General features: G+C 35.5%; 1 protein-coding gene and 1 pseudogene across 1 annotated transcript; both read left to right on the top strand.

Moving 5' to 3' along the window:
- Positions 1-1,523: 1,523 nt before the first annotated feature.
- Positions 1,524-10,538, top strand: LOC127155108 (interferon-induced very large GTPase 1-like; annotated as a pseudogene).
- LOC127155109 (interferon-induced very large GTPase 1-like) lies at positions 10,514-11,311 on the top strand. The gene has a single exon (XM_051097091.1). It carries the CDS (start codon positions 10,636-10,638, stop codon positions 11,182-11,184), a length of 549 nt encoding a protein of 182 aa, XP_050953048.1. The 5' UTR covers positions 10,514-10,635; the 3' UTR covers positions 11,185-11,311.
- Positions 11,312-15,951: the final 4,640 nt, after the last annotated feature.

Consider the following 15,951-nt stretch of genomic DNA (forward strand, 5'->3'; position numbering starts at 1 on the left):
CAACAACAACAACAACAACAACAAAAAAAGGTGCTTCATCTGTTAAATTCATGGGTCCATATTTTTAAAAATGCTACAGTAAAAATTTCTGATATTTTGCATGGTGACAGTCAAGTGCCTTGGGAATAAGGCCCCAGTATAACTTTTAACACACCCTCAAAGACAGCAGAGATACAGTGCTTCCAATTATGCCAATAATGCACTGTTCTCTTGTTACCGCATTGTCATATCTGCCAAGAAAACGGATTACACAGTAAATGATCTAATTTTCAGCAGTAAGAAAAAAAAGTGATTTAAAGCTTGTTGTTTTGTAGAACATCACAGTTATTTATGATATGAGAACAGTAGGGCCTGTACATAGGGACTATGTGTTATTTAATAAAAATATGATTATATTTTCAGAATGACAAAGTTTTTCTCAAACACAGTCAGTGGTGTAAAACGTGTTGTTTAATCACAGTCAATGGTGTTTAATCAATAATTTCACTGTGTAAGACCCATTACATGGTTTGTTGTAATTCTGTTTTTGACCACTGGGTGGAGTGAGTATATGAGTATATAAGTAGGCAAAGAGAGAAGTCAGGTAAAAATTTCTGATATTTTGCATGGTGACAGTCAAGTGCCTTGGGAATAAGGCCCCAGTATAACTTTTAACACACTCTCAAAGACAGCAGAGATACAGCGCTTCCAATTATGCCAATAATGCACTGTTCTTGTTACCACATTGTCTCATTGTTTTATGTCAAATTCATGGGTCCATATCTTAAAAATGCTTCAGTAAAAATGTCTGCAATTTTGCATGGTGCAAGTGCCTTGGGAATAAGACCCCTCTATAACTTTTAATGCACCCTCAAAGCTAGCTCAGATATTGGGCCATATTCCTCCAATTGGGCCATTAGTGCAATGGCTCTTCTAACTGTATTGTCAGATTTTATCTAGAACTTCAAAATGGTACATAATCAACAATGCAATGGCTCTTTCAATTCAGTTCAGTTCACATTTATTTTTATAACGCTTTTCACAGTACATGTTGTTTCTATGCAGCTTTACAGAAAATACATATTAGAACACCACTGTACCACTTTTATGAGATGATATCAAAAAATACAGTTGAAATATGGTACTAATTACAGTATTTACATATATAAATGAACGAAAATGACCGTCATTAAGTAACTGGAAACTCCATCGTAGAACTTAATAGAGATCTGTCATCTGATCACTTGAGTTAAAAAAAAAAAAATGATCAGGGCGAAGAAGCCTATAGGCTACTAAAAAAATGCTTTTGCAAGTATGGGCGGAGAGAAAAAGGCGTGTTCTCACGTCCATCTTTTATTTGTCAAACAGACTTTCTCTTTCGATTTTGTTACGAACATATAATGGCGTCTAATTTAGGTAAGTATCAAATCAGACCAAATAGATATGTTAAACAAGCTGAAATACTCTATTCACGATAGGCCTAATCCTAACGGCAGAATTATTTTAATTTAACTATGGATTACGTTGACAAGAGTGATGTAGAAGTTTCCACAATGAAGCTCACACTGGTGATGTACCGGAGAGAAAACGGATTACACAGTAAATTATTTAATTTTCAACAGTAAGAAAAAAAAAAGTGATTTAAAGCTTGTTGTTTTGTAGAACATCAGTTATTTAAGATATGAGAACAGTAGGGCCTGTAGATAGGGACTATGTGTTATTTAGTAAAAATATGATTATATTTTCAGAATGACAAAGTTTTTCTCAAACACAGTCAGTGGTGTAAAACGCCCCCAGGGAACAATATTAAATTACTGTAGTTATTCTGTCCTGAAGATCAAATCCGTTGTTTTTCTATCAAATTAATTCCAACTAGTTGGATGAATAAAAATATTTGGATTTCATATTTATAAATTACCTCAAGTTAGCATCAGGTAGCTAGTTAGCTAGCCAGTTAGCAAATTCTATTCAGCTATTAAGCAGTTATACAGAAGACAATATTGTCATTTAGCTCGATTCAGTTCAAGTTTTGTTCTTATCTGATGTCAGTGGTGTTTAATCAGTAATTTCACTGTGTAAGTAATTCTGTTTTTGATCACTGGGTGGAGTGAGTATATGAGTATATAAGTAGGCAAAGAGAGAAGTCAGGTGTGTATAATTAGAGGGAAGCAAATCATTTTTTATTTTTTACCATGTTTGAATGGTGAATATGTGTGAGTATTTGTGCAGTGGAACTGTGAGTTGAAAAAGACTTGTATGAGCTGGGTGATGAATAGACACAGCAGTATTTGGAGGACAACTTTTCTTGTTTGGATCTCATGCGACAAAAACTACCCTACAACACCTCAAGTGACAAAATGGTCATTTATGTCACTATACACTGAATACTATATCTTGTTCTCTTTTTCCATTTTCACAACACTCACTTCTGTTATTTTGTGTATTTATTTTAGCTGTAATTAAATGTGCAAAAAATACAAGTATTTTACATTCTTATTGCTAAAGCATGTGTATTTATTTTTAATTACATGCATATTCCAACATACTTTAATGATAATGAAAAAACACTGTAATTCATACAAAATGGTGTGGTTCCTCACCATATGCTGCATCTGTTGGTCTGTAGATGTTATATATAAATCTGACACAAAAGCAGGGAGGGTAATAATTTTATTTTAATGTTTTTTCTTTCATTCACAATGGCTGACATTTGACACATTCCAAAATAGGTACTGTATGTTACAATATTTTGTATTGTTTTATTTTATTTTATTTGCAGGGAGCAGAAGTCTGCAGACACCATGCACTGACCATCCAAATAGTAAGCCAATAATAATACTAATACTAATAATAATAATTATTATTATTATTAATATTATTATATTTATTATTGTATATTATAATTAATAATAATAATTAACTATACTATAGATGTAACATTGTAAAAAATATATATTTTTTTTCATTTACTTATGTCATTTAATCCCCATATTATTTCCTAGAAGCTATTTCCCCAAAACAAGTGAATGATTTTTTTTAAAAATTGTTGTTGGTGTTTTACTACCTTTGGTGTTCATTTAGGCTAAAAAATTGCAGTGGATTGTATGTACAGGTTTTTGTTTAAACATTTTCCCAGTTGACCAGGGAAGGAGCAATTCCTTTAAATAAAGACAATAACAATGAATTTGGTAAAATAATTATCTGTGAATCTGTGAAATTCCTACAGTGTTATTTATTTTTTATTCATCTTATTTTATTTGCAGTTAGCAGAGGGTGGCATAGCCTACCCGCTGACCTGCCAAACAGTAAGTCAACTATTAGTTTATTTCATAATATTCAATGCAGCAAAATGTTTAACAAATAGTCAGACTTCTTGAAAATACTTCCTGTGTGACAAGGAGGTCTAATACCCAGAGAAAAATCTATCTGTTAACATGTTTAGTCAACTCAATTGCAGTCACTCAGTTGGTCCAGGACCTGATATATGCTATTTGATATCTGTTGTCTTTGCTCATGAGCTTACTTGGTCAGATAGTACTGCTAATTTTGTGTCCTGTTTCAGTGTGTGATTTGAGGATTGTTCTGCTGGGGAAGAATATAACAGAAAACAGCAGAGCAGAACATGTCATCCTAGGAAGAGCAGCGTTCGAAAGTCAACCACTACCTGCTGATGCAGAACTGCACATTAAGAGAGACAGTGGAAAACTGAAGGACAGAGATGTCACAGTCATCAATGCTCCTCACCTGCTGCAACCACATCTGTTCAGCTCTCAGGTCGCACATGGAGTAAAAGAGTGTGTGAATCTGTCTGCTCCTGGACCTCATGTGATCATCCTTGTACTGCAGCAGAACGACTTCAGTGAAGAGGACAGAACCACAGTGAAAAATGTGCTGACTAAATTCAGTGAAGAGGCTCTTAAACACACTATAGTGTTGACTAATGAGAAAGAGATATACAATAACTGTATTTATCAATTAATAAGGGAATGTGAAGGTGGACATCTGCAGTTTGATGAACAAAATTCAGCACTGCACTCTGAGATACTTGAAAGAGTGGAGAAGATACTCAAGAAAGACGAGGTCCAGTTTCTCATCTGTAACTTGTATGAAGAAGCAGAAGGAACATCAGACGATGAAGAGCAGAGCAGATCTGGAGACTCAGTCACAGCAAGAAATTTAGGTCACATGTCTGATAGAAATATCCAACACAACAACAACGAGAAGAAGGAAGTTGGTTTTCATCGGAACACCTTGTGTGAGTTTGTTTTTAAGAAAGTATGTTGTCAAAACTGTGTTATGACAAGATTCATATAATTTGTTGTTCTATACATTCTCTAATATGTAAGTGAAATTTACATATTGCATGTCTGCAAAATGTAGTAACTCACAGAAAACGCTTTGGTTACTAATGTAACCTTGGTTCGCTTTGTTAGATCAGGTCCCCACGCCAGACACCAGATCCCGTCAGAAAATATCAGTCTTTCGGTAACAGGACAACTAGTCAGCAAGCTGTAGTTACCCCAACCCCACTAACAAGTTATGAAGTTGACCGATGGAAGCCAGAAAAGAGCAGAAGCAGGAGACGAAGTGGTGATGGTAAAAAAGGTATAACAGATTTTATTGAACAGTTTTAGTTGCGCATGTTTCAATGTTCGAACTTCGTCTGAGGAGTACAGCTCAAAGAACAATGATATATCAAATGGATTCAACATCCCATAAACCTTGAATTTCCATAAACATCCCCGTTATCTATTTCTTAGACCAAACAATTCATGAAACCCCGCAATCATGGAACTGAACAATAATGAAAATGCATAAGCAAGGAAAATAATAAGAAATATAAAAACATATAAATGAATAATATAAATGAACAATATATATGAATAAATGAATAAATGATAAATACTTAAATAATCAAATAAATAATTAAATATGAATTATGTGAATGACTAATGATTATGAAATGATTATTAAATGATTATGTAAATAAATTATTATAAATGAAATTAAAAACAAACATAAAATTTAAACACAACACAATTGCATGTAAGGATCTAAGGATCCTTCAGCTTAGATAAGGGAATATGCATTGCTTTGCTACACATGGGGAATGGGGAATCTACAGAGTGAATTCTACACAGGGTAAAGCAGGAATTGCTGTGGCACTCAAAAAGTCTCTCTTGTAATGTTTTTGCAGACATGCATGTTCAAATGAATGCTTTTGTACTAGTATATTATGTAACCCTAGTTCCTAGCAGCATGTCTCAAGCAGTTTTCTCTTTTCAGATTCAATCAAGGTTTCAGAGAGTGACCTGAGGATTGTCCTGCTGGGAAAAACTGGAGATGGGAAGAGCACAACTGGAAACACCATCTTAGGAAGAGAAGCATTTAAAGAAGACATGTGTCAAGAATCAGTTACTAAAGAGTGTCAAAGAGAGACAACTGAGATTGATGGCAGAACCATCACTGTGATTGACACTCCAGGACTATTTGATACTAAACTCAGACAAGAAGAGATCCAGAGAGAAATCACTGAGTGCATCTCCATGATTCTGCCAGGACCACATGTGTTTCTCTTACTGATACCAGTGGGACGTTTCACTCAGGAGCAGGACAACTCAGTAAGGATAATTCAAGAGACTTTTGGTGACAACTCACTAATGTACACCATGGTGCTCTTCACCAGAGGAGATGATCTGAAGAAGAAGAAGAAGACCATTGAAGAGTATCTGGGACAACCGGGATCTGCTTTGATGAAGCTCATTGAACAATGTGGAAACAGATACCATGTGTTCAATAATAATGAGACTGAAGATCGTACGCAGGTGTCTGAACTACTGCAGAAAATCAATAACATGGTGGAAGCAAATGGAGGGAGTTACTACTCATGTAAGATGTTCAGACAGATGGAAAGAGAAAAACAAGAAGCACAAATGAAGATGATAATGGACAAAGTGGAAGAACTGAACAGAGAGAAAAAAGAACTGCTGGCCAAACATGCAGAGGAGAAAGAGAGAATGAAGAAGATGATGGAGGAAGAAAGACAGAATCATGATGCAGAGAGGAAGAGAAGAGAAGAGGAATTCAGAAAGAATAAAGAACAATTTAAAAAAGACATGAAAAATGAACAACAGAAACAAGATGAACTTAAATCAGTCTATGAGGAAGATAGAAGAAAAGACATAGAGAACATGAAGATTTGCTGCTCCCAAACAGACTCTTGCTTACAGGTAAGTGGTCAATGTGAATAATGACAAGAGTCAGGGACATTCATAGGATTTCAAGGTTCGAACCATTAAGAGTTAAGTACTAATTCCTGGTCTAGTGGTCTTCCCTCATTCACAATTTATCCTGTATATGGACAGTACTGCAGATACACAACACTTTCAAATATAACACCACAGAAAATGTTTATCCCTTTCAAAGGATAGGGACATAAATGAACTGTATTTCGTTTATATTCTCAAAGTACTTGCTTATAATATTTCATGTCTGTGTATATCTGGCTTTTATCTCTGCTAATGTCTTTATGTATTTACAGAAAGATGAAACTGGTCAAAACCAAAAGGTTGTACCGAAAACCAGTGAACAGCTCAAAGAACTCTATGATAGACTGGATCTGACAAAAAGACATCAAGATAAAATGAAAACAGCTGACATTTTGAAAATCACCAGGTCATCATTTCAGCCTCAAGAACCACAAGAAGAGACTGAACTTGTAAACTCATTCCTACAAAAGCTGCTAAACATGAACTACAGAGCAAGATACACAGTCCTAAAACACACAAAAAAAGAAGTTAGTGCAAATTACAAGCCTGATATTCACCCAATGGATGTTCAGATGGCTGTGTTTCATTGTGCTGATGGTTTCCTGAAGCAGATGATGGTGTATAAACTCTCACAGTGTCAGTATGCACTGCCTCTGCTTGTTCCTGATCCATTCACACAACAGATTGAGTTTCCTCTCTGGACATTTAGACAAATCAGCAAGAGCTGGAAGAAAAACACCAACAATGAGATCATCAGTCAAACCCAGCCAGTCTACAAGGCTGAGACTCCAATGGTGGCTTTCTTCAGGTTTGGCTCTGTGTCATCATCTAAGTCTCAGCTGATGAACAGCCTCATCAATGAGAAACACAACACGTTCTTCCACAGGAACTGCCCAGGCAGCAGCAGAACCAGATTACTGATGGATGGAGTGGTGGAGATCGCCTGGTACTGTCCTTCTGGGAAAAAGACAGATACATTTGATGACTGTGTTGCTTTCTGTAATCTTCATGGTGATGCAGGAGACAGTGAGAAACAATATGAGATACTGACCAGTATGGCTTTAGTAAATGTTCTCTTCTTACCAGATTTTGGACAGAAGAACCACTATAAGGGTTTGGTGAGATCACTTTTCAAATCTCCTCAGCCTCTCATTTGTCTGCTCACTGACAATGACTGTGATAAAACTGAACTGGGAAATGGAAAGTTCATAATTGGTCTGTTTCGACAAAAACCAATCTGATGTATCTAAGCAAATAAGAGAGACTATCAAAGGGAGTTTGACAAAGCAGAAAAAGACCTTCAAACTTGAAGATGTGGCCAAACACACAGGAATCAGAGTAGATGAGGATGATCCAGAGTGCCAGAGAGGAAAACAAGCAGCAGATCAGATCATGGGTTTACTGAGAGGAAAAGATCCATCAACAGTGAAAGAAACAATCCTGCCCTGTCAGGGGAAACTGTGGCATGACTGGTGTAAAATGAACAAAAAGCTGCATCATCTACAAGGAGAAAATCTAGAGGAAGATAAAAGTACCAAACTGAAGAACATGAGAGAAATAAGAGAAAAGCAAGTAACACAGGGATTGAGTGAGTTTATGAAAACATTTCTTAAAACAATGAAATCACAGAAAAACAATGAAAAACTATTTCCTCAGATGGATGATGAACCTGTTGAATGACTTCACTTCAGAGAAGCTTTGTGGACTTCATAAGGAATATCACAAAAAATGGCATGAAGTCATAACATTGAAAAAGATGCCTGACAAACTAGATCAACTGCAGACTGAACAAACAAACCTGGAAAACATATCAGAGCAAATTAATAGAACAGGTTTTGGATTTGAGCACATCCTGAGAGAGTTTGGTCAGATCTATGAATCGTGGTCATCTGTGAAGAAGAACAAGGAAGATGATCTGCAGTTTGACTTCTGTTCTCTCCCAAGTCTTGCAGCAGAGATGATGATCTCTGGATTTCCCATGGAGCTGATGGATGGAGATGCTGCTCATGTTCCTCTCACCTGGGTCACTGCTGTTCTAGATGAACTTGCTAAGAAACTGGGAGACCAGAAAGTCTTTGTGCTGTCAGTTTTAGGGATTCAGAGTTCTGGCAAATCCACCATGCTGAATGCCATGTTTGGACTCCAGTTTGCTGTCAGTGCCGGCAGGTGCACCAGAGGAGCTTTCATGCAGCTGATCAAAGTGTCAGAGGACATGAAAAAACAAGTGATGTTTGACTACATTCTGGTTGTTGATACTGAGGGACTTCGTGCACCAGAACTGGCTGGAAGTTCAACAACACATCGTGACAATGAAATGGCTACATTCGTTGTTGGTCTTGGAAATATGACCCTGATCAATATATTTGGTGAAAACCCATCTGAGATGCAGGACATTCTTCAGATTGTTGTTCAGGCTTTCCTGAGGATGAAGGCAGTCAGACTGAATCCCAGCTGCATGTTTGTGCATCAGAATGTCTCAGATCTCACAGCTGGAGAGAAAAACATGGAGGGAAGGAGACAACTGCAGGAGAAACTGGACAAAATGACAAAACTTGCTGCTAAAGAGGAAGTCTGTGATGCAGAGGTATTCAGTGATGTCATTGCATTTGATGTGTGCAGAATGATGTGAAGTATTTTGCTCATCTCTGGGAGGGCAGCCCACCCATGGCACCACCAAACCCAGACTACTGCGAGAACATTCTAGAACTAAAACAAACTATTCTATCACATGCTTCAAAATCAGACGGCATAACGCTGACACACCTAAAAGACCGTATTAAAGATCTCTGGGAGGCTTTGCTTAATGAACAGTTTGTGTTCAGCTTTAAAAATTCTATGGAAATCATGACATACAAGAAACTAGAGACAGAATACAGCAAGTGGACCTGGAGTCTTCGGAGTGCCATGCTGGAAATCGAAAACAAACTTCACAACAAAATAGAAAATGAAGCAATTCATAATCTTGAAGAAACTGATCTTCAAAACAACTAAATGCAAAAAGTGAAGAAGTGAAAAAGACAATGTCTGATTTCTTTGAAAAAGACAGAGATGCAAATATACTGAATCAGTGGAAAGCTTCATTTGAGATAAAAATCAAAGAGGTTCAAGAAAATATTGTGAAGGAAACTAAGAGGAAATTAAATGGAGTTCTTCAACAGCGTCAGATGAAGAAAAAGATGGATGCTAAGAGGACACAACATGAAAACAATCTCTTTGAAAAGAGCAAAGAACTTGCTTAAAATTTAAAGACCAAACAACTGATGAAAATGTCATGAAAACACAGTTTGATTCCTTTTGGAAAAAACAGACAGCTGCAATCATCAGAGACACTCCTTTAGTCAAAAATATTGACATATTAATAGATGTAAAAAAGCTTCTTAGTGACATCCATGAAAGTCTCCCTTTAGACCATATGAAAGAGAGCACTCAGTACAAAGATATGTTCTGTTTGCCAAGTTATTCAAAATATGTACAGTTGAAGAAATCCAGTGGAATTATGGCACCTATCAAAAATACACAAAAAAGGTAAAGAGAAGCTTGGTTTTGCTTTATCTAAAGAGGATGAATTCAGATAAAAGTTAATCATAGACATTACTGAGCAAACAGATAAAATGATTCAGTCTTTTAACATGGCAAAGATGGGCTACAACAGTAGCTGCATTCAACAACTTGTAGATTACATAAAGACAAGAATAACAAAGCATGAGGAAGGGCCAAAAGTGAAATATGTGTTCAGAAGTGAATTCTTCATGGATCTGGTACTTTGCATATGCCAGAAATGCAAACAAGACATTCACTGATCAATACAAAATGTTCAGGGAAGCCAATGATCCTGTTCTCTATTTTGAGAGGAAGAGTGAAGAGTACTACAGAATTTTCCAGAAATACTGTCAAGGAGCATCATCAACTGCTATTTTTGGTGAATTTGTTTGTAATAAACTCAAAGAGCCCATTCAGCAGAATGTCTACAAAAAAATTGCCAGAGATTTAGCAAATGAAATGTTGACAAACTGTGAATCACTAAATGGAAACCGATCAAACCTGGAGACACACATCCTGAAAACACTGGCAGAAAAACAGGATTTCAAAGCATATATGACCTACATTAAAAATCCCAAAGAACACTTTAAAAATTTCATCAGAGGTGAAGTCAGTCAATACATCACTGAAAGATTTGAAGATAGTGTTCGACCCAAGATGGAAAACAGCATTAAACTGCTGGAGCAACAGATCATGAAAGCAGCACGTGAATCCAGCCAAACAGAATAATGCTAATTCATGGTTGCATCATTTCACTCAACAACTCTCTGATGTGCTGATATTCTCTGTAAATGACCTTACTGGAGTGAATCAGGATGATGTTGATGTCAGCTTCCTAGAAGATGTGATGAAGAAAGAACTTCCTTCTATAATATCTGACATAATCAGTAAATTCAGCACAGAAACATTTCCAGAAAAGCTGGAACACAAAGACAGACCAGATGAGATTCTGATTGATCACCTCTGTGATTGCTGTTGGGTTCAGTGTCCTTTCTGTGCAGCCATCTGCACCAACACAATAGAAAACCATGATGGAGATCACAGTGTGCCTTTCCATCGTAATAATGGACTGAATGGGTGGTTTTACAGAGGAACAACAAACCTGTCTATCTGCATCTGCACTTCAGCAGTAGCCAGTGATCGATCTTTTTATCCAAATAGCTCAGATGATACAGTCCCCTGGAAGGAATACAGAAAAGGAGGCCCTAAATATGCTTCATGGAGAATCACCCCAGATCTCTCTGAGCTGCCGTACTGGAAGTGGTTTGTGTACAGATTCCAAAAAGATCTAGAAAATCACTATGAAAAAACCTATGCGGGGAGTGGCAAGATCCCAGATGAATGGAAAAAATACTCTAAAGAGGATGCTATTGATAGTCTGGATAGATACATTTAAGCAGCAATTATCAAAGACTCTGATACAAAGACAGTTGAAATAAATATCTGTTCCACGTCACTGACTGTGGCATATACCAGTTTTTTTTTTTAAGCATAAAACCACTTAGCAAAAAAAAAAAAAAGAATAGATTCACGATTCACAGAATAGATGCAAATGTTTAAGGATAAGTTTTGTTGCATTTGCCAACACACACACAGGATGGGAAGTTACTTTGTCTGCCACTCATATATTGCAAGAGACGAGAAGAATGTGAGCTGTTTTAGGGTAAATTATTCAGCAACATGCAGCTATAAGAAATGCAGTTTGCTATTATAAACATTACCAGAACCATGCATATTTGAATATTGCACTTGAAGAATGGTGGACTTAGGGATGCATGATTTATGATTTCATGATTTAGGGAGGATTACAATCGAACATCATCCTGCACCAAACTCTACATAAACTGAACCCTTACCCACCTTTTCAAGCACAATTGGTGGTGAACCTGGAGGAATATATTCAAACCAAATAAACTGAACTCTGACAAGAAGAGTTGTACATCTGCGCCAACAACTCTAGTATGAAAGCCCTGTTCTAGAAAGGCTATTTGGATCAGATTAAAAATAATGCTCTGTGTTTGACATAAAATGCCATATAAAGAAATGTTTAAATGCTGTTTGCTTGATATGGAAAGTACCTGCAAGACTTGCAACACTGATTTTGTGTTGTTGTTGATGTTGTTTTCATTTTACAGTAACTGTTTATCATTGTAACCATTACAAGAATATTAAATATAGCCTAATCTGCATCCACAATAAACAACAGTAAAAATGCACATCTGTCTACTGAAAAGATTTTGCATGCTTTAATAAAATATATAATAAAGCTGATTCAAGTAATGAGTGTTTTTCTAGCATGCATTGTTATTTAAGTAGCTTGAAAAAATGAAAATTCAGTTATGTACTCATATACACAGATATACAGATATTTTGAAAAATGTTGATAACCAAACAGTTGCTAGTTCCCATTGACTTCCATAGTATAAAAAAGACTTCCAAGTCAGTGGGGGTCGGAAACTGTTGATTACCCATATTCTTCAAAACATCATAAATTAGTAAATGGTGACAGAATTTTCTTTAAGTGCAAAAACAATGAACCATTATTTTATGTGTATTTATGTGTAAAGGAAAAGATTAGTTAAATTTGATTAAATTGTTGATTCATATTGTGGCATATCTAATGTTCTAGAGCAGTCTGTAACATTGCAGCACTAGCAGGAAGGTGTAGGTGAGTGAAACAATGTGCACAAATGTAAATATTATAAAAATGTTACCCTCTTTTAGTTAAAAACTATATATGTTGCAGTGTGTTCGGCTGATCCGCCACACTGTTAGCTTTATTTTTTAATGCTACCATTTATGCACGCTATTCGGTGAATCACCACAAGATGGCAGTGTTTGACCATTCTTAAGATCTCAAAAACCTGTCTGATGTTATGATTTGCTTTTAGTCGCCATTAGAGGTCTTTTTTCCTGATTAATGAGATATAACATAACAAAGTGTTTAGAAGACAGACACACCACAAATGTAAAGCACATATATTTAATATAAAATGAAATGCATGTAATATAATACAAAACAATAGATACAATTAAAAAACACATTCATTTAAAATTTTATTATATTTTGAATAAATATCTGGTTTTTATTTGTTGAATATCTCTGGACGAGCAATTGGTACAATAATTAAATGACATTACAAACAAAACCAAACAAAATAAAACCAAATAAAAAAAATCACTGTCAAAAAACATTTCCTGAATTTTTGGACAACTATTTGTTTAGCACAGTGTTTTAAGAGAAAAGCACCAAACTGAAAAGTTTATTTAAAAGCAAACTATATTCAAACTTTTTTTAATTTTTATTATTCAAAAAATAGTGATTGTTACCAGCTAGCTTTGTCTTTGAAGGCCCCTGCATTGCTCAAAGGTCACTGTAGTCCTAACCCTATTATGCAACTACACTAATTTACAGAAAGTCATAATTTAAGACTTGGCTTAAGATGTTTTAATGGTACTAATATATATATATGATATATATATGACCATGATGTGTTTGCAAATATTTAAGAAATAAGTAAATAAGTTATAATAATAAATAAGTTATTGCATACATGCTTCTCCGTAAAACAACAAGCTACAGCAGTTATTCTACTTTGAAAGTTGTGTTCCATGTCAGGATGTTTTATTTTTATTTTATTTATTTATATATTTTTTTGGTCTGTACGTTTTCGCTCACTGCCAATTTACCCGATAATATTTCAACTATAGGTTGGCAGTTGGTGGAAAACAAGGTGTTTTGCATGCATAGAGGCCAGGAGATGAACTGGGTCAGAGATTACAGATTTTACGCAAACTAAAAAGCCTCAGCATCCATCTAAATCCATTTCAAGTGTGTAAGGCTTGTCGCCTTCTGTTGTCAGTTGTGCTCGTTCCCCTATTTTAATCACTAGATATCAGTATTACATACTGCACCTTTAATGTCCTACAGGTCACACCCAGGTGGCTTGTACATCTCTCATCTTGCTCTGAAACATCAGCTGATTAGCACTTTTTATATGCTCAGTAAATGAAGACAGACTCATCTGTAGAGTATCACACAGTAACCAATGAGACCATGCTTTGGAAAGAGGAAACATTTTTTAACACATTTCAAGAGGTCAATATTTCAATGAAACAATTACCATGGGATCGGATCACTGGCACATATGTCAAAAAAAAAATGTTAAACTGGTTGCAGCCGAAACTTACCATATACTTCAACATTGTACTTCTTCTCTGAGATGTGCGTATTAATAATGCATCAGAAAGTCCAGATTCATTGGTCCTGATGTTTGAGATGGTGAGAACTCCAATCTTTTGCTCTAGTTATATTCTGCCACTGTCTATATATCTATCTATCTGTCTGTCATGTGGAACGGACTTCTGTACTTTCCGAACAGTTTACAAATAAGTTTTTAGTTTAAAAAATAATTTAATGCTAAAAGACAATTGTAATGTGATGTTTTAAAATTCTTAATTGTGTTGTACAGCTCTTAACAGTATGTCCTGTTGAGAGTGTCTCAGCAAGTTACACAGTGACCACAACCACTAAAAGAATAGAAAAATAAAAGAAATTTGAAATACCTTATCCTCCTCACTGATGAATACAATGAAAATCCATGTGCTGATGACAAGTAGTGGATAATCAAAGCTAAAGCTGTCTTCTCAGCTACTGTTATGTCTTCTGAAGTTATACTTTTAAAAACTCACTTTCACATCCTAATATATAATCCATTATTTCCATATGTAAGGTTTCCACATGGTAGTAAATTTTCATTCTTATCCTCTAATGTCACCAGTGTCCTTTAAATATAAGTACAATGTAACTGGACATGTTTAATTTCCAATACTTCCAAAAGCATTTGTGGTGATTTACATCATTGGAAAAGTTTTTTTTTTTAAATGTGGCTTCAATTTGAATTGTTAAACATACTTCATACTTCTAAATATCGATCTAGGTCTACAGCGCTGTAAAATAGGCTTAAAGGCTAACATGAGATGATCTTGAGAGTGAATTTTTGAAACATTTATGCTGATCTGTGTGACAATCAGACAAAACAACAGGCTTTAGTTAATAAATAATGAAAACTTTTGTTAAAAAAACAAAACATGAAGAAATTGTAAAGAAGAATCAATCAGCAAGTGTAACTGGAGAACAAAGCAAAAGTTATTCATTAGTAAAGAAAAAAAGTGTATGTTTTAATATTTGTTTTGCATATCTGGGTGACCCTGAATAACATACACACCAAGTTGTTTAGAGGACAAAACACCACACATTTAAAGCTCATATCCTATATTAAGTATACAGTGTTCATGAAAATACCAAACAGAGATGTTTATTTGAAACCAAACAACATTTACACATTTTCTTGATCATTTTAATATTAATAATTATTATTATTCTATTATTAAAATTACCATGTAAAATTGTATGAATTTGAACCATTTTAACAATCACATATATATGATTGTTTAAGCATATTCTAAATCACTCCCTATCTCCATACTGAGGACTTTTGGAAACATGTTACTCCAAGAATCAGCCATATTCTTGAGTTTGTGTATTATTTCAGGAATATCATTAATATTCTTGGAAGCACATTTCCTCTCTGGTGGTGTGATGTGTGTGACGGGTGGGTTCGTTGGTCAGGAGAAGCAAGCTTCAGAATCATAGATCTAAATGCATAGATGTCTTATTAGCTACTGACCGCTATGTGTAAGCCGTCCGCCATATTGGAACGGTCAAAGCCTGTCCGTGAACACTTATGACTGAGCTGACTGTGGGTCTGCAAGCTTAGCTATTCACGTGTATGGAATTCACGTGTAAATCTCCAAATGAAATGCTGACCGTTCTAAGATGTCGGACGCGGTGACGAGCAGTATCTACTAATATTTACATCTATGGTCACAACTTCTAGCGAACTTATCTGGGGAATTCAGTGGATGATGGGCTATAGACTTGGGTCTATCAGGTTAAGTCATAAAACAACCAAACATTTGTTGCTTCATCCCAAGATGCAAAGATGAGACTCCTCATGGTAGTAATTTGGATTGGTAAGTCATGCGCCTGTTGACTCTCACAGCTTTGCTTTTTTTCTCGCTTTTAAGTTTAAGATTTAAGTGTGGATCTGCTTTACTCTTACACAATGTATATTTATACAAATACTCTTTAAAGGCATTG

The sequence above is a fragment of the Labeo rohita genome, chromosome 23, assembly GCF_022985175.1.
Source record: "Labeo rohita strain BAU-BD-2019 chromosome 23, IGBB_LRoh.1.0, whole genome shotgun sequence".
Taxonomy (NCBI): domain Eukaryota; kingdom Metazoa; phylum Chordata; class Actinopteri; order Cypriniformes; family Cyprinidae; genus Labeo; species Labeo rohita.